The 18653-nt window shown below is 41.3% G+C and overlaps 1 protein-coding gene across 1 annotated transcript; it reads left to right on the top strand.

Annotated features, from left to right (window-relative positions):
• Positions 1 to 198: 198 nt before the first annotated feature.
• On the top strand, positions 199 to 9280 carry NQO2 (NAD(P)H dehydrogenase, quinone 2; the record flags this gene model as incomplete). Its single annotated transcript, XM_010075430.1, has 6 exons — positions 199 to 251; positions 1840 to 2004; positions 3491 to 3621; positions 5804 to 5917; positions 7218 to 7319; positions 8892 to 9280. Coding segments are annotated over 6 exons (739 nt in total), but the record flags the coding sequence as incomplete, so codon positions are not given.
• Between the last annotated feature and the right edge of the window lie 9373 nt (positions 9281 to 18653).

Genomic DNA, 18653 nt, shown 5'->3' with positions numbered 1-18653 from the left:
TGGCTCTGAATGTATACGCGTGTATACATACATACACGTGCAGGCAGACAGACACGCGTGCACAGGCGCTCACACAATGCTTTCCCCGGCACCCCCTTCACACGCGGGCAGTGTGGTGCATTTCCTCCTGAAACAGGGAGTGGTTGTGTAGCTGTTCCCCAGGTGTCTCACATGAGCACGTTTGTCGTTTGTTCCCAGGTTGTATCAGAGTCTCAAGGCAGAAGCTACCAATTGCTTCCAGAAAATGGCAGGTAAGAACAAATACTAATGAAAACACTGTTCACTTCAGGCCTGGGCATGCTGGTGTAGGGCATCTCTGTAGTGTTCAGTTGGGATTCTAAGGTATTACTCTTTCAAATGACTGAAACGACTTTGGTAAATGATGCCTTTGAAAACTCCAGTCTCTCAGAACACTGTGTCTGAGTGTCCGCAGCTCCACTGAAATTAATCTTACTGCATCTGTGAGCTTGTGTCATCTCCAACCACCAAACTGCGTATTTGCTGAGAGTGAGCAGGAACAGCAAAGACGTAACTGCTCTTGATGTTCCAGAATAAGTTATGGAACGGGGGTTTAAATAGTTTATGCACGTATTCAATTTACGATAGCATCTGGCCACAAATTTTAAGCTATTCTTTCATGGATGCTCTGTACCCTGGAAAAATAATCACCCTTTATAATTTAGGTTAAAAATGAGGTATTGATTCTTCACACTTTCAGCTTTGTTTCTATTAATTATCTCTGTCACCTTAAACTCACCTGTGACCCTGGTGGTGCTCCGGGCCACACAGCTTCTGTGTCCCCTGGAGAAACTGAGCGCAGGAGATGCCTGAGTTCTTGTGTTGGCAGTTAGGAACCAAGAGCTGCATGTTTTGCAGATCCAGTCATTTTCAATAACCCCTGGAAATTTCCTTCTCTGCAGTGTTTATGTATAAACAACTGCTACCCCATAAAAGTATTTCACCTTTCCCTTGTGTTCAGTGATGAATGACTTTTTAGAGGATTATTAAAACTGAATGGCCCTTGTACAACAAAATTTTGGGCAAGTAAGATCTGATACACCTTGTTACCTCAGTTTAAGAAGCTCCATCCCAACATATCCATCTTGCCGCTCAGCTTACCTTAAATCCACTTTGTCAGCAGTTTGAGATACACTAGACAGCTCACTCTCACATCTGAGAAAAAAAATCATGCTGCTTTCTATTGAAGTCACTGGGATGATGCTGAAATGGGATAGTGGCATCTTAAACATCTACCCCAGTGTTGTCACTTGTGCAGCACTGAACTGGTAGATGCACATTGCAGCAGGGAGATGCTCTGAGCTCTCAGCACTTGTTTCCACAACAGTTTGAGGGAATCTAAGCTAGCACTGTTTTTTATCCCAGCCTGCCCCTCACACTTGCGCTGTAGCTTGTCTGACCCAGCTTAGGAAACTAAACCAGCAGACAGCTTTTTTTTTTTTTTTCTGTTGTTGGGTGAATTTTTTGCGGGTATAGTGTAATCAAATGAACACAAATGTTGTCTCAAGAGGAGAGACTGGGTTGTACTGATGTAGGGTGGTGTGGCCTGCTATAGAAACGAACCCACTGTCCCCTGAGTTCCACCTAGGAAAGCCCAGTGTAGCACAAAATGGCTGGGTGGGGGGCATTTACTGATTAGTTCTTCATGCGTTTCTCATAGCTACTGAGCAGGAGTCAAATGAGTTTTCTGTTTTCAGTAGTTCTGTGCCACTTGGAAAACAAGCTACAAAAAAATGAAGGACCAGGCCCCTGGCTCTGCAAACTGTTTACTGTCTGCCTCCTATACTCAAAGGTATCTTCTGGTTTTCTTTCTGCCTCCAGGGAGAAAAGTCCTGATAGTCTACGCACATCAAGAGCCCAAGTCCTTGAACGGATCTTTGAAGAGGGTTGCTGTGGAAGAACTGAGCAAGCAGGGCTGCAGTGTCATGGTGTCTGATTTATATGCAATGCAGTTCGAGCCAAGAGCAACAAGAAATGACATTGTTGGTGAGACTAGCCAAAATACCCTTTCTTCAACAATAACGACGAGAGAGATTTTCACCTTATCTATCCTGCTGCATTAACAATCCAGAACCATGCTGTTCAGTGCACTCTGAAAAATAGTTGCTATTATTTTGTACAAATATCCCTCAACTAACAAGACTCAACTTATTAGTTTCTATTAGCATTGACTAAGAAATGTCAGTGTAGGCACCCAACAAGTATAATCTTTATTTAAATAAATCTGATCACTATAAATGGCCCCTCAATCAGAAAAATGAAATATCTGTGTATTACAGATTTGTAAAACAGTGTTTTGCCTTTAAACTAAAGTGAATAAGGTAAGTAAAAGTAATTTTTTTTTTTTTTTTACAATATTTGCAATCAACTGCAGAGACGTTCTAAGAACCACCTTCTCTTAACAAACAAGATTACAAATGCTTTCTGCAAGCTGGCTCCAGGCACTTAAGTGCTTGGGCTTTTGATTTGTCTTGGCACCTCCTAACTACCTTGGTAGTGTATGATTACTAAAAATGACTAGGTGATGCAGTTAAGACTTGACAAAAACAGTGATGCTCTTGCTAGGCTTATGTGATATTTTCACTGTGCTCTTACTACCATTTAGCCCCAGTATTTTTCCAGGTTACGAAACACAAAGTCATAACATAATCTGTGGCAGCTGAAACTCATTCTTTAAAACAAAAACCAAAAAGAAATAGCATAGGTACAGTGCAAGCACTGACAAAAACAAGAAGAAACTTACTAATAACCAGACATAAGCATTTCTAAAAGTCCACTCCTGAATATGAGCCTTGGCTAATAGTAACATTACTGAGAGAGAAGAATGCATTAGCACATGTCCACAATCAGACTCTGAAGTCCACTTCTTGTGGGTGAGAAATGCCTTCAGATACCATTCTGTGACTTGCTAAATTTTAGTTCATGAGGCTACTGCCTCTCTCTTCTGCTGGGGATTGATGATCTACTAGTTGAATTGGCAGCTGTATATATCTGATTCAGACATACTTGGATCAGCTCACCCAGCTGTGGAGTAGAATCATCAGAGCTGGCCAGTACTGGTTCCCCAGCCCCTGCTGAGTTTCCCAGTGACAGAGGCAGAAAAGCAGCTACATAGTGCTTGTGACTGCATGGCAGTTTCAGTAATCCCTAATGCAGAGGCAGAGCAATCCACCTGTATCACTAGAATCTTGAGCCAAGCTTAGGTCCTCTTATTGCACTTCATATATTGCACTTTCTGTAGCAACATGCTACAGAAAGACAGAAGTTTTAGTACTCTGAGACACTATATTATTCCCCAGTTTAAAATCACATCACCATTAGCTGTGAATATCCACAAAAAAAAAAAAAAGGAAGTGGGAAAAAATGGAAAGCACTAACTGTTTAGAACTGTGGATTGCAACCTGTGTTTAATTCTTATCTAGCTATCATGCTAGAAACAGGGCAAGCAATGACTGTTCACTTGTACCCACAGGTTGCTTGCACAACTCAGAAGAGTTCAATTATGGTGTGGAGACACGGGAAGCTTACAAGAGAGGAGGTTTGTCTGATGATGTGATTGAAGAGCAAAAGAAGGTGCAGGAAGCAGACTTACTGATTTTTCAGGTCATTATTTAAAATTGTATTAAAATACTTCAATCATAGTGTACAGGGTTGAAGCAATATTAAGCAAGAAGATTATAAATTTCACTAGGAACACTGCATCTAGACAGAGTAAAAAGAGCTGGTAGCTCTGCCGTCAACACAAAACAGTTGTAGCAGTGTAGCAAATGCAAAGTGTCAGGTTTTTCTGATAGGATGTGGATTTTAGAAAATATAAAAAATACCAAATCATGTGTAAGCATTATTTGTGCTAGCACAGGATGAATTTTTCACACAAATAATGGCTTCACACTGGCGTTTTTGAGGAGCAGGAAGGCAACTGAAATTAGAACCTTAAAATACCTGAGTAAAATTCGCAGCAGGGCTTCACTTAAAAATTAATATCCAAAAGTAGTCTGGTTGCATGCTACCTGCACTCCAAAACTATTGCATAGAGCAACTGAGACCAGAAAGTATTGTGTGCAAAATAATACTATAATTCTCAGTATGAGAATCATGACATATTACCAGGCAGCCTGATACTATCCCTTTGTCTTGGAGCTCACACAAAGCAAACACGGATCAACACACAGAAATGTGTGTAAGGGCTTCAGATGGCCCAGCCAAGTTATAGGTTTGGGATACAGTAACAGACACCAGGGCAACAGCTTTACGAATAAACACTTTATCTCTAAGCAATAGTACAGTAATGAATACAGGTCAGTAGTACAATTATCTGTGTCATTACAACAGCAAGTCCAGTAATTCAGTAGCACAATTATCCAAGTTGAAACAACAGCAAATCCAGTAGTTCATCAACACGGGGCCAAACTTCCTATCTGGATGCACAAAGACATACATGACCACAGATGGCAGGCAGGCTGACAAGGCAGGGCAAGGCTTATGTTCTGTCTGGGAGCAGCCAGCAGGCTTGTGGAATTTGGACTTCCCTGACCAGTCTCCTCATTTATTACCAAGTTGCAGAAACACTATCTGGACTTGCTAACAGATTATTACACCCCATCTCTGTTCCCACTGTGCCAGCTCTGTCCTTGGTGTCTACAAGTCCCAGAAGTAATGTGTAAGGCAACAGTAGCCTCACATTTCTTTGTTTGCCTGTGTGACCGTTGGCCTTGGGCATAGCCATATATATTCCACTGTATGATTCTAGATGAAGTTTAGGATGTGACCATGTCTCAATTAAGCATTTACTGTAAATCTTCATAATTTTTACACTATTGCTTCTGAGATTAGTAAAACAACCACTGAAGGAAATGGTTGCTTTCTACTTTGTAGAATGCTATGAAGAGTTGAGTATGTTCTGGGGTAGGGAAAAAAAACCCCACAAAACCACAATCAATCAAACAAACAAAAAGAAAAAAAGCCTCTGAAAGACACCATAAAGTACTTTAAAATTTGCTACAGACTAAACTCACCAATTCTAGAAGTAGTGGTGATTGCCCAGTTTCCACATTGTTTACATCTTTAATTAAGCCACACATGGATAAGCTTTTACAGAATTTCTTCTTTTGTACTGCAGCGGGTACAAAGGTTTAGGGATAGCCATACATCCTAGAATAAGAGTCCATAAAAGCATTCAGGATAATACCAGATATGATAGCTTTAGGCTGTAGTCCCATAGGCTAACTAGAGGACCTAGAAACAGAGGGTCCTACTGTTAAAGTAGTAGTTTTCTTCTCAATACTGTGATTCAGGGTCATCATGTCAGCAGGGTGTGAAAGTGAGTCTTTCTTAAGATCCCATTTGTCAGCAGACTGTCAGATCAGAACTGATCACCGAATGTCAGTCCTGGTAATAAGGCTCTCTGTGTGCATTTTGGCCACATTCTCCATTTGATCATATGTTCCTTTTGCATTTCAGCAATAGGAGATGCAATTCTGTACAGTCTTAAATTTGAATTAAATGGCACCTTCCTGCTTCATCATATTCCAACTTTAATTTCTGTGGAAACCCTTGAATTCACCATGGTGTTAGTGTGCTATAGATGCTTGGGTATGAGAATACTACAAACAGGGAGCACTTTGGTTATTTTTGCCAGGCACAGTTATCGCCTCTCCTGAGACAGAGCTGGAATAAGGCATGTACAAGATCTGAACAGATTAAGAGAATAGGATTTGGTCTGTAGACCAGGCCCAAGGATGTACCAGAATCTCTGTGCTAACAAGGTAGTTTACTTTTTGCCTAGTTTCCCTTGTATTGGTTCAGCATGCCAGCAATCATGAAGGGCTGGATGGACAGAGTCTTGGTCCAAGGATTTGCTCACGAATTTCCAAACTGTTATGATTCCGGTTTGCTCAAGGTATGTCTTCGAGATTGTTTTATTAAGGTCAAGATTTGCACAATGCTCTTGATAGTATTGGTCTTTCTTTTCCATTATATTTGTTTAAAGCTCTCACTTTACACTCTCCTGAAATAATGCTTTGGTAACATGTTGGGTAACTGTCTGTCTTATTAAAACTGTCTGAAAGGTACTACAATATGCAGAGCACAGCAGTTCGTAAAGATTTAACCAATCTCTTAGAGATTTTTAGTTGGCCTGCAAAAGTGGCTTTATAATTTGGTAGGTGTATGAGAGTGCACTGGGATGGCATAGAGCTTGCAAATAGTTTAAATCAATCCATTCCTGAAACTATAATCTGTCTTTCTTCACACTACCATGGACTGCACAAATCTGTAATGAGTGACATACTAGAATAGGTGACAAGATCCTGTTCTGGGACTAGATGTCAAAGGTTGTAATTAAAATATAAAACTCAGTCAGAAACCTGAAATATCCAGTGCACGAGCCTCTGCCCCAACTATCTCGTTTCAACCTTTCCTTCTCTGTAGCTTATAAATTAGGCAAGATCAGTAATTTTGTCCCACTGTCTGATGGATCTTATTTGGTAACAACTTCAACATCCAGAAACAATCAGTATTAGTTTCACATTTATGTTGGCTGTGTACTAATCTCTGTAATTTCTGATCTTCTTAACAATTCCAAAATGTCAGAAATGGCTGCCTCACTGAGATGAATAGGAGTAATCCCCAGTTATCATAGCTGCATGCTGAGTGCAGGCTCAAGGCAATTCCAATACTGCACTGGAAAATGTTCTTTCAATTACGGAAGCTAAAACTTAGAGGATAGATGCTGAGTACAAGCCTGTGGCTAATACCATAGTTACAGAAGCAGAAGAAACACAGGGGTTTAGAACACCTGAGGAATAATTTGTTCTCAAAGTATTCCTTGGCAAGTGACAAGCAAGCCCAAGTTTGAAGGGGGACTGTAGCATTCATTTTCTGCATTCAGGAAGGACAGGAATAAAGATATTCTCAGTAGCAGAGGAGGGGTCAGCGCTGCTTTGTACAAGGGTGTCAGACTTGTAATTCCTTTTCTTTTTAACGTGTCTCTGCCCAGAGCCCTGAAACACAGTCCACTGTCTAGCGGTACGTCATCAGTCTTTGCCTCAGAGCTGTCACTACACATAAGGTCTGGGAAAGAAGATGACACCACCTCTTCTAGAAATTTATGCTGTCCACATTCTCATGAATATCTCTTGAACTATTCAGCCACTCTTCTTTAAATATGCCTAACTCAAATGCTGCTTTCTTAATTCTAGGACAAATTAGCCCTGTTTTCTTTCACCACTGGAGGAAGCAAAGAGATGTATGCAAAAGGAGGTATCAGTGGTGATATTCGCTATCTCCTGTGGCCCATGCAGGTATAATATATGAATATTTGGTTGTTGTTTGCCTAATTTTTATTATTCCAATTATTTTAACTGCTGTTTATTTCATATTAAATATAATACAATAAGAAAGAATTAAGTTGTCAGTTCCAAGCATCTGCAGGTTATAAACTGGGCCTTTAAAGGTCTGCAGAGTTTTAAAGTTGTTTTGTGCCCCTTCCTGCAGACTGGAGTCTGGAGAAAGCTTATACTGTCAGCCTTTTAAGTTTCTCTGGTATTACAGGATTTCACAGAATCACAGAATGTTAGAGATTGGAAGGGACCTCGAAAGATCATCTAGTCCAATCCCCCTGCCGGAGCAGGAACACCTAGATCAGATCACACAGGAACGCATCCAGGCAGCCTTTGAATGTCTCCAGAGAAGGAGACTCCACAACCTCTCTGGGCAGCCTGTTCCAGTGCTCTGTCACCCTCACTGTAAAGAAGTTTTTCCTCATACTCAAGCGGAACCTCCTATGTTCCAGCTTGAACCCATTGCCCCTTGTCCTATCACTGGATGTCACAGAGAAGAGCCTGGCTCCATCCTCCTGACACTCACCCTTTACATATTTATAAACATTGATTAGGTCACCCCTCAGTCTCCTCATTTCCTTTAGCCCTAGCGTGTAGGAGTTCTTTTCCCCATAGCTACCCGATTCATGTAGGATGCGGGGCAGGAGCGGAGTCACACATTATCCTGGCATTAATGATCAGCATACAAAAGTTAGCACATCTTTTCTTATTGCTGTCCTTTTATCAGAAGAGGCAAGGATGCTTTGAGAAATTTAGGTGGTAAGGCAAATTGATATAATACAACAGATGTGCTTAAACTCTTTGGTCTCCTACCCACTGCGATTACTAGCTGTCTGCCACTGTGAGGTATCCAGTTGCAGAGCTTGCAAAGAACGTGAAACACAGCTGTGAATTCAGAAATGAACAGAGGGAAAATGGCAAGTTGAGCTGATTTGAAAGGCACTAGCCTTTGTTCAGGATTGTTTGGCTAAGCCGGCAGCAAAAGATTAAAAAAATACTTAGAAGTAGATCAGAAATACACTGCAGTTCAGGAACAATCTGTGGAGATTCAAACAGTACAATGAACTTTAGGCTGTTTCTGATCCTTGCACATTTAATAGCATACAGCATCCAAAGAGAACAGTTCTGGGGGTTTGATAGCACTTAAAAATAACTTCAGAAGAGAAGAATAGCATCCAAAGAGAACAGTTCTGGGGGTTTAATAGCACTTAAAAATAAATTCAGAAGAGAAGAAAAAATTAAGTGGACCTTATTTTTCAGTGTATTTTATGTCATTCTGCTTAATGCCTATAATTAAGTGGACCTTATTTTTCAGTGTATTGTATGTCATTCTGCTTAACGCCTAGCCTTTACTAGCAACTGCCAGGATAGGTAATGAACTTTTGCAATTTATTTCCCTTCTCCCGATGAATGCACAGGTTTAGAAAACCTGCCTTATGTTGGCTGAGAGAAACAGTTTCAGATTTGAATCTTCCACATTCTTGAATTGAAAGACTATTTCCTAAGGCATTTATTTCTTTGCTTTGAGTCTAGCATGGAATCATGCACTTTTGTGGTGTCAAAGTCCTTGCGCCACACATCTGCTTCGCTCCAGAGTACGTCTCTGAGAAGGAGAGAAAAAAGATGCTCATTGCCTGGGCCCAGCGTCTGAAGACTCTTTGGAAGGAAGAACCCATAAACTGCTCTCCTGAGTGGTATTTCAAGTAATGTTCTGGTATAGGACTACAGAGAGAAGATTTTTTTTTTTTCTTCTCCATTCTTCTTGGTGCTTTACCTCAATATCTGAATGCTAATCTCCTAATTTGAATGTATTATAAGTATCTTGAGTACTACAGCTAGCAGCTTAACTGACAATATAGCATTTATCTTCATTGATTCCTGAGGGATTCTCTTCAATGATGGGTGCAAAACTATTTGTGAAGCATTTTCCTTGCTCATATGAACAGTGACATCCTGCCTAGAAATGATTGATAACACAAGCAGTATTTGATTGTAGATTATACTCATTGCTTTGCTCATATGAACAGTGACATCCTGCCTACAAATGATTGATAACACAAGCAGTATTTAATTGTAGATTATACTCATTGCCGCTTATGAAACAGTAAAGTACATTGCCAAGTTTATTTTAACACTTTTTGTACCTGCTGCCACTTTTTTTTGTTTGCCAGGGAATATGCTTCCCATACTCAACCTTGTTATGGCCAACCCTGTTGTTTTAAATGAGAGATCTACATCTGTGCCTTTGAGCTATGAATCCAGATTGTGAATGATGCAAAAGGATGTGCAGTTGCACAGTCACTTAGACAGCTGGAAAGCCTTCTGGACAGCCTTAGGCTTTTCCACATATTTACAAAACAATATTAAAGCTATGACAGATACCAGAAAAGGAAAAAAAGAAATACAAATATTGTATAACAGCATGTGCATGCATTGCCTTTCTTTATAGAATGTACCTCCTATTTGTAAAGCATGTAGTTTCCTAAAATCAGGGAGAGTTCTCTATTTTTGTTGCCCTAAGTAGAGACAAAAAGGAATACAATTTGTTCGCTGCCCCTTCACACCTGTCAATATTGTTGTGTGGGACTGGAGGGCTGGGTGCATCCCCTCTGGCATGAGTGTAGATGGGATTCCTTGGAGACCTCCAGCACTGGCAGTCGGTGAGGTACAACGTCTACCCAAAAACCTGCAGGAGCACTGTCTCTCTACAAGCCAGGATCTAGTAGGACAAAATTAGTGTCTAGCTCTTCACATCTGTGATTTTTACCTTTAACTTTAGCAGGAACAATTTTGTGCTTCAGAGCTGTTAACCCTTTTTGTGCACATGGCAAAGGGTGAGTTTCTCGCTTCGCTACACAATTTCTTGCTTTGATCAACTTACCTAACAGCTGGCTTTGCACTTAAGCTATTAAAAGAATGTGGCCCGAATAAGAAACGGTCTTCTGAGTGACTGTCAAATGACACTTAGGCCTCTGCATACAAAGCGTGCACCTGCCATACGTTCTTTATAGCAGCCTTGTCATGCTCCACCCTTATGTTTCTTTAAGGGCTACTCGGATAATAAACCTGATGAGCCCAGATTCTGGAGGGGCAGCGTAAGCTGATGCACCAGACTGGGAATTGCTACTGCAGGAAAAGAGTCACATGTTCCTGTTTGTCACCATGTGAAGTGAAGAACCACCTCTAGCAGAGACAGACCCCTGGAAGCAGTGCTGCCCTAAGCTTTTGCAGATGTCTGCTTCAGTGTGTATGAGTCAAAGTCTAGGTTACACAAGCAAGAAATTTGCTTTGGCGCAATAACTCTTATATAGGAAAAAGAAAGTGAAAGGGAATAAAATGGAAAGTGTTATCCAAATAAGTTGTGGGGAAAGCAGATTCTTGCCTAAAAGACTTAAGGAAAACAACTTCAAGTTACTTGAAGAGAGATTAAGGACAAATGCAAATATTAAAATTGTATAGGAGAGGAATTGTCCTTATGTTCACTGTGTTCAGTTACCAGACTATTAAAGAAAGAGGGAAATGGATATGAAAGTAGAAGTTGCAACTGTCAAAGCAAATGTTACTGTACAAGATCAATTGCAGAGCTTAGTGGGTTTAACTGTTAGATGAAGAATCTCAGACTGACTTATATGATGAAGATACACTTCTCAACACTGTTTGACAGATGCGTGCCAGCTCCCACACACGTGGTAGCATTAAGTGCCTCTATTAGACCGGATATTTGTAATGTAATGATACAAGAGTGGCTGTGAGTGGCCCTGACTTTTTTCTCCACAGTGGTTATAGGCCAGGAAGAGCAAGCACTTCCCCTGAATACTGTCCTGGGCTCCAACTATATTTAGTTTGGGGATTTCCTGAGCTATATATTTTTTCTCTATATTTACCAAGCCAAACAGATATCTGCTCTGAATTTTGTTCAGTCTGCTCTTGAATGCATGACAACTAGAAATAGCCAATATTTTTTGTCAAAGTTCAGTGGGTCAGCTTTTTCCTTACATGAAGCATTGGAGCTGGGAGGGATCCAAGGGAAGGTGAAAAACCTGGTTCTCACTAGCTTTTTTTGATTCCCTCCCAGTCACCAGTAAATGATCAGTCCCATCCATTCTTTTACATGGCACTTAGACTTTTGTAGGTGTGCATCAGCAAATAATCTTCTTCCCAGGCCATGGAGTCCTGTCCTGCCCATTTGTTCTTCCAAGAGAGGGCAGTGGCCTTTGGTCACCCTTGTTGCTCTTCTCTGAACTCCTCCAGTCTATCTCATTACTGAGAAGAGGGGACCAGAAGTGCACACAGAGTCACCTCTGTGACTTTTAGATTCATATGACTTTCTCTGCTTGTTTCCTAATAGTCTCTGATGTACAATTTGCTTTAGCTAATGTTTTTATCTGTTGTAACCCTAGATCTTGGCCATCAGCGGTAACAGTCAGCTCAGGGGCCATTATTTTATATATCAATGTAGGGTATTTTTTTTTCCTCATATGCACCCCCTTTACGCAACTTGAATTTCACTTCCTGTCTCATTGCCCAGTCACTCAACAATTTTTCCAGAACTCTTCACAATCTGCTTTCCTTGTCCCCCTTCCTCCAAGTAATCTGTATCATCAGCAAACTTTCTCAACCTCATTGCTCATATCCTTTTCCAGATCATTTTCAACAGCTCAGGTCCCTTCACTTGTAACCTCCCTCTGTTCTGAGAGATAACCATTTACTGTTGCCCTATTTGTCCTATCTTTTAAACACATCTCCATGACCTTCTTTCTTATCCCCTACTTGCTTAGTTTCCTAAAAAAAAAAAAATAATAATAATTGTATGAAACTTTGTCAAAAGCCTCTCAGAAATGTGAGTAGACTGTATCAGGCAGATCACCATTCTCCACATGCTTTAACTCCTCCTAAAGTAATTCTATCATTCCAATTTGAAAGCCACTGTACAAGGGAGTATATGATGGGGGGATCTAAGAACCACTATTCAACTGTAACTTTTCATAGTCAATATCAGTCCTCATCTGTTAGTCTATTCTCATACAGAAAATGTTCCACATACCTCATAATTGTTGTCACTCTCCTTTATTTCAAGTTTAGCTCTCCTGTATCTGTTTGGAGAAGAAGTGATCAGAGATGGGAGCTCTGTCTCAGCTGTGGACACAACAGATTAAAGCACATTTGCTGAAGGGTGCCACTCTTGGAATGCTTTGGAAGCCAGTCAACTGCGCAGTGACAGCCGGTGCTGAGCCAAGAGTTAATGTCCTTGTTGTGACATGCTGTCAGTGCCCACTAGACAGCACGCTCTACAGGGGTGCGTGCGTGTTCTGGCCCATGCCTCTCAAAAACTCAAGGGAGAATTCTACCCCATAGAAAACCATGGAGTAGAGAACAGTCTGTAGTTAATAAGGAGAGAGAAAGGAAGTGGCAGTGTTAGTTTTGTAGTAGTAATGGAAACGTTACAGCCATTTTGATCTAGAGAATTATTACCCTGCTAAATCACATTATACTAAAAGCCAAATGCAGGCTTGTCAAAACAACATTGACTTCATCAGAATAAAGCTAGGATTAGGTGAGTAACTTGGAACTGTGCTTCAGGCTGGGGAGAAAGGTATAAGGGCAAAACATGCTTTCCTCTTCCATTCAGTGTGAGATTTTGGTTTTTGTTCCTGATGTTCCTCCTCTCCCACACACATTTTCAGGCAACACCCTGGTCTTTTTCTCTGACAATTGTTTCCAAAAATTGTAACAGAGTTTCTTCTCTTTGATATTCTGAAATGCCAGATGAAACATGCTTGCAACTTCAGAAAAACACAGGCAAACAAATAGATTCCCATCTGAACTATGTTATCAAGAAGTCTCATAGCCTAGTGAAATGAAGACTGCTTTCTCGCAGTGAAGTGCTTTTAATGCAGGTTTCAAAGACTTAACATTTAAAGGCAGGTGTAGATGGTTCTTCCTTTGGTTTAGTATTCGATTCCTGGAAAAATGTCACCGAGGTTAGCTGCCTGCTTACAGAGGAATATACCTCACAATACACAAATTATCACAAGTTTGTGCTGAAGAGAGGAACAGCCAATAATAAATACCATGCATAAATAATGCACAATTTATTTTTTTTTTAAGAAAAATCCCACGTTAGTAGATATTCTGAAGCCTAAAGAACCTATGCTCCATGAAAGGAATGCAAAAAAACTTAAGCTTAGGGTGCTGTCAGTTTTAGTGCTGAATAATAGTCTCATTATTCTATGAGGATTAAAATACTGTATCCATACAAAAATTAATCTCAAAGTTCCACAATGTTTTCTTTTAAATTAGGTGAGTCACTACAAAGAATAACCAAGAGAGCTATTCCAGCCTTGGTTCCAAAACTCAAGTGAAAAAGTATAGAAGAATCTTTGACTACAAATGTTTGGGGAAGAAGAGGGCTTAGTCCAGAGCAACAGCCTCTCATTTCAGCAACCTCATTTTAGGTCCTTTAACATGGTGGCAATAGCTGATAATTTCAAACAAGTCAGGGAAATGTGTATTCCTGCAATAGCTTTGTTGCTTACATCTTACTCTGATGGTTTTCATATATTTATGGGAATATTCTCAACAGAACAAAATACCAAGGAAACACCTAATGAAGAATTTGTGTTACAGTGGTTGGTGCAGAGTGATGTTAAAAAAAAAAAAAATTATAAATACTGGGGAAGTTCTTAGTTCTTTGAACAGTAAACTTAAATGAAATAATGTTTCATGACAAGTTATTTCAATCTGTCCTAAGTTATGTTTAAAATCTGCCAAGCTCAGCAGTATTGATTTAATGTGGTTTGAATGTACAGGAATTCCGATTTATTTGGAAAACTCAGTAAGGAGACAGAAGACCAGTTTCTTCCCCAGGATTGTGCAGCCAAAATAGCCAATAGCTGCTTTTGAATTACCAGTTGCCCTTGATGAAATGAGAATTTTGTTAACATCAGACAGAGAGAATAAACCAAGACCTAACCATCTTGTGCAAGCAACAGATTGTCACAGAGACCTGCCACACCTGCAGATGCTATGTACTCCAGTGAGATGTGCAGAGCAAAGGCAGGGTCTTCAATGGAACTTAATATGAAGCCAAGGGGAAACAAAATCCTCTCAATATACTCTACATGTACGCCCTTGTAGTTCTGTCATCTGTTGCTAGGCCACACCTCAGCATCTGGGGGAGACCTCAGATGGTCATCTTCTGAACCTAACTACAATGCAAAATTGTGGCTGCAGTGAGTTGCAAACAATGGTGGTTCCCAAGGCTCTTGGGGGAATCCCATTCTGCCTTCAGACTCTGCAGGGAGATATGGCCCATCTCCCTGTACATCAACACTGTTGGTTGCACAGTGCTGCAGTTTATGCCACTCAGCCCTGTGGGGGCTCAGAAAATACAGGATTTTTTGCATTAGTGAGCCAAAGCTATCTGAAATCATGGCTTCTCTGTAAAATCAGCTGTACAACATAATATCTTTACAGCTGTTGGACAGCAGTGGGATCAATCAGAGCAGATAATGCTTTAGCTGTAGATTAAAAGATAGATTGCAGAAAGATTACAGACAAATATCTCTTTAGGGTGTTGTCCACCAGTGATCCCGCTCCCCAGTGTTGTGGGCAGGGTGCTGAGCCCAGAATTAACATTTCAGCATTGACTCAACTCCAGAGTTGAGAACCTCCTGAGTGAGGAAACATCCCTGCTGGTCCCAGCGGAGCCTTTAGCAAGGACAGCCACATCACTGTTATGCTCAGGTCCCTACAGAACTCGCAATTCATGAGAGATTTGGACAGGGAAAAACCTCTAGAGATACCTGGCAGCTGACTGCAGGTGGAGAGGAAGCAGTAGAAAAATTTAAACCTCTGTAAGCAAAGCTTACTACAATCCAGCCTTCAATCTTAATACCAGCAAAATACCTCTGTGAGAAGTCACTTTCCCATTATGGCACAAGTTTACTGTGATTTGATTTTAGTTTTTAAGATTAATGAGATAGGTAACCATTCTGCATGGTCTTGGTCTAGCACTGTAGAGTTCTAAAATTTTTTATTTATCAACCCCTACAATTTTTTCAGAGGTGCAATGGAACCTGCAAATTTCAAATACAGGAATTTTCATCCTGATGACAATCAAAAAAGCTACATGTTAAAAAAAAAAAAAGGCTTTAGAATTCTATGTATTTATATTTCTTCTGCCAGTTTTAATAAGATGGCTGAGACTTTTAGTACAAAGTAGGTGAAAGTTTGGTCGAGATTAGTGAAACTAAATGAATTAATCAGTTAAACTAAAATGAGAACTAATGAGCTTACTTTAATTCATACTAATAATGAAAACTTCTTCTCCCATAAATGCGTTATTGCAAAAAGCATTAAAACTCTACTGAATTTATCATCCAGTTCAGGATAACCTTCCTTTCTTCTCAATCACAATTAAGTGAATTCCCCGTAAATTCAGATTGCGCTTTTAGATAAATTTATTTTCTCTATTCATTTCAAGAAGGAATGTTGTAACTGACAACACTGGCCTTTAAGCACCAACAAATAAATGCTAATTTCTGTCTTTTTTGTGCCTAGCACTTGTTGGCAAATCACCACTGAATGAGACTGAAACCTTTTTAACCATTAAATTCTTAACAATCTAGCCATCTTACTTCCTGCCTTCAGCCCATGTCTTCAGCCACATACACAATGCAAAACAAAAAACCTCAGAAGCAAAGTGTTATCAAAAGATTTCTGTAATGTTTGGGGTTTCAACAGAAGACCAAAACTGCATGATTGGCCCACCAGAGATACTGTATCTGGATTTGCTTTTGCTTTGTTTAGTTGACAAACATCCCAGATTCTCTGGACTGCAGGTTTAATAACACCCTCCTTATGATACCTCACAATGTGGATGGAGAACATTTGTTTGAACATGATAATGTCCATGTTCAAACTACGATGAGCTTAGTCTGGCAATTCAGCATAGCCGTCCCGAGTCTCCTTGTTACAGTAAGGTGTGATCAGCCCTCACGTCTGGAGCTGTCAGAGCATTTAACTCCTGTTCTGGCTCAATACCAGCTGATCCAAAATCAGTGGAAAACAGACATGCACTCAGCAACCACCAGTTCCACTGCCAACATTTTTTAATTCAGGGTGGAAACAATTGCACTCAGCATTTTTGAAGAGCTCCTGGAAAAAAGCCTTTTGTTCAGTTTGTCCCAACAAGATGCAGAAAACTGTCTCAAGACTCAGAGAGAAAAATTCAGCTTGCAAGAAATAGTGTTACCACCAAGGCTGTTCTACCTTTCCAAAACTGCAGCCACCTGTATACTACTGTTTCCCATCTGTCTTTCCAAAGGGACACCTTTCAGAAAGCTGGAACCTAGGAGCCACCTGCCCCTCACAGATGAAATGTGTTGGCCAGCAGAAGGCATAAACCAGACTGTGTCTTCCCCTAGAAGGGCAGATAAGGGTACATGGGTGGTTTACGAATTCAGATATTACATTGCTGGCCATCACAGGGAGAAATAAAGGATGAGTTCTGTACTTGTAGAGGATGAGAGCCCCAGAATAGCCAGCAGTGTGCCCAGGTGGCCAAGAAGGCCAACGGCATCCTGGCCTGCAGGACTAGGGAAGTGATTGTGCCCCTGTACTTGGCACTGGTGAGGCCCCACCTTGAATCCTGTGTTCAGTTTTGGGCCCCTCACCACAAGAAGGGCATTGAGGTGCTGAAGCAGGTCCAGAGAAGGGCAACGAAGCTGGTGAAGGGTCTGGAGCACAGGTCTTACGAGGAGCAGCTGAGGGAGCTGGGGTTGTTTAGTCTAGAGAAGAGGAGGCTGAGAGGAGATCTCATCACTCTCTACAACTACCTGAAAGGAGGGTGTAGTGAGGTGGGTGCTGGCTGCTTCTCTAAAGTAACAAGTGATAGAACAAGAGGAAATGGCCTCAAGTTGCACCAGGGGAGGTTTAAGCTGGATATTAGAAAAAATTTCTTCACTGCAAGAGTGATCAGGCATTGGAACAGGCTGCCCAGGGAAGTGGTGGAGTCACCATCCCTGGAGGTGTTCAGGAAACGTGTAGATGTGGTGCTTAGGGACATGGTTTAGTGAGTTAGGTGGTGTTGGGTTGGACTTGATGATCCCTGAGGTCTGTTCCAACCTTAATGATTCTATGAACATTCCACACCAGTGCACCCCTGTAGATCTCAAAGGCCTCGTAATACTGAATGGGGTCCTTTTCTATGTTAAGGTTTTGTTTGTATGTAGCAGGAATAGGACAGGTACAGACAGCCTCAGAAGTCCTCCACAGCTGAAGAACACTATCCATGAAATTCACTATGGAGCCTTGCACAGAATTAAATGAACCCCTCTGTGGCCATTGTGCTTCTGCCAGATCTATGACAGTCTGGGGCCTCAGTTTTCACCAGGAAACAGGACCAGGCTCCTGGACCACTTTTGTTCTCTCATCACTATCAAGCTTGCCCCTCCACCTTTAGAAAGGCTTCCTTCCTGAAACGCAAGTTGTGGGCTGCTCTTGCCTTCTCACATGGATCTGCTGCTGCTGTTCTGGTACTGCCTGACAGTACTGAGCCATGAACTCCACAGCATCCATGGGGCACCGTGGAGAATGCAAGTGTTCCCTAGAATGGGAAAGGTCATGGCAAAGAGGGTAGTCATTTGTCATCACCATTGTTTCACTGGAGGAAAGGCAAAGGGACCAGTCTTACATAAAGAAGACTTATTAGCCATTATTTCTATATTAGAACAGTTTTCCTAATAAAAATAATAGACTGTGTCAGCTAGTTATGGAATCTTCTTTGCTGTTAGAATAATGACAAACCAAATAAAGTCCGTCAGAGATGCCCTAGATACATCTGTCCTCTGCAGAGCAGGGAGATGAAGTAAATGGTTTATGGCGATCCTTTTAGGTTACGTATTTCTGCAGCTGTCCCCAGGACTGTTACCTGTTACAGTTATTCTGTTGACAAAGAGAAACTCCAGCCTCCACCCTTCCTGAAGAAAAACTTGCCTCTTCGACACCAGAACCACAACAAAGAAATGCATTTCCATCACGCACCGAACTCCCAGCTGCTATCAGTCTCAGTAGCGTGGCCAGGTTTGCCCTACACATGGGTCGCAGCACGCTTACACAGGCTAGGGAGAGCACCGGGAACCGATTCCTTCCAAGTGCCGGCTCCGCAGCTGGCAGAAGACGGCGGCGGTGCCGGGTACGGCCGCCCGGGGAGGGCACGGCTCACAGTCTTCATCCCGGTGGAGGGCGAGCGCTGTGTCCCATAGACCGATTCACTTTGCAGCAGCCCCGGGA

This window comes from Pterocles gutturalis, unplaced genomic scaffold (genome assembly GCF_000699245.1).
Source record: "Pterocles gutturalis isolate BGI_N339 unplaced genomic scaffold, ASM69924v1 scaffold21917, whole genome shotgun sequence".
In the NCBI taxonomy this organism is placed as follows: Eukaryota; Metazoa; Chordata; class Aves; order Pterocliformes; family Pteroclidae; genus Pterocles; species Pterocles gutturalis.
The sequence above is the reverse complement of the archived record's forward strand: the minus strand, read 5'-3'. Positions and strand labels throughout refer to the sequence as shown.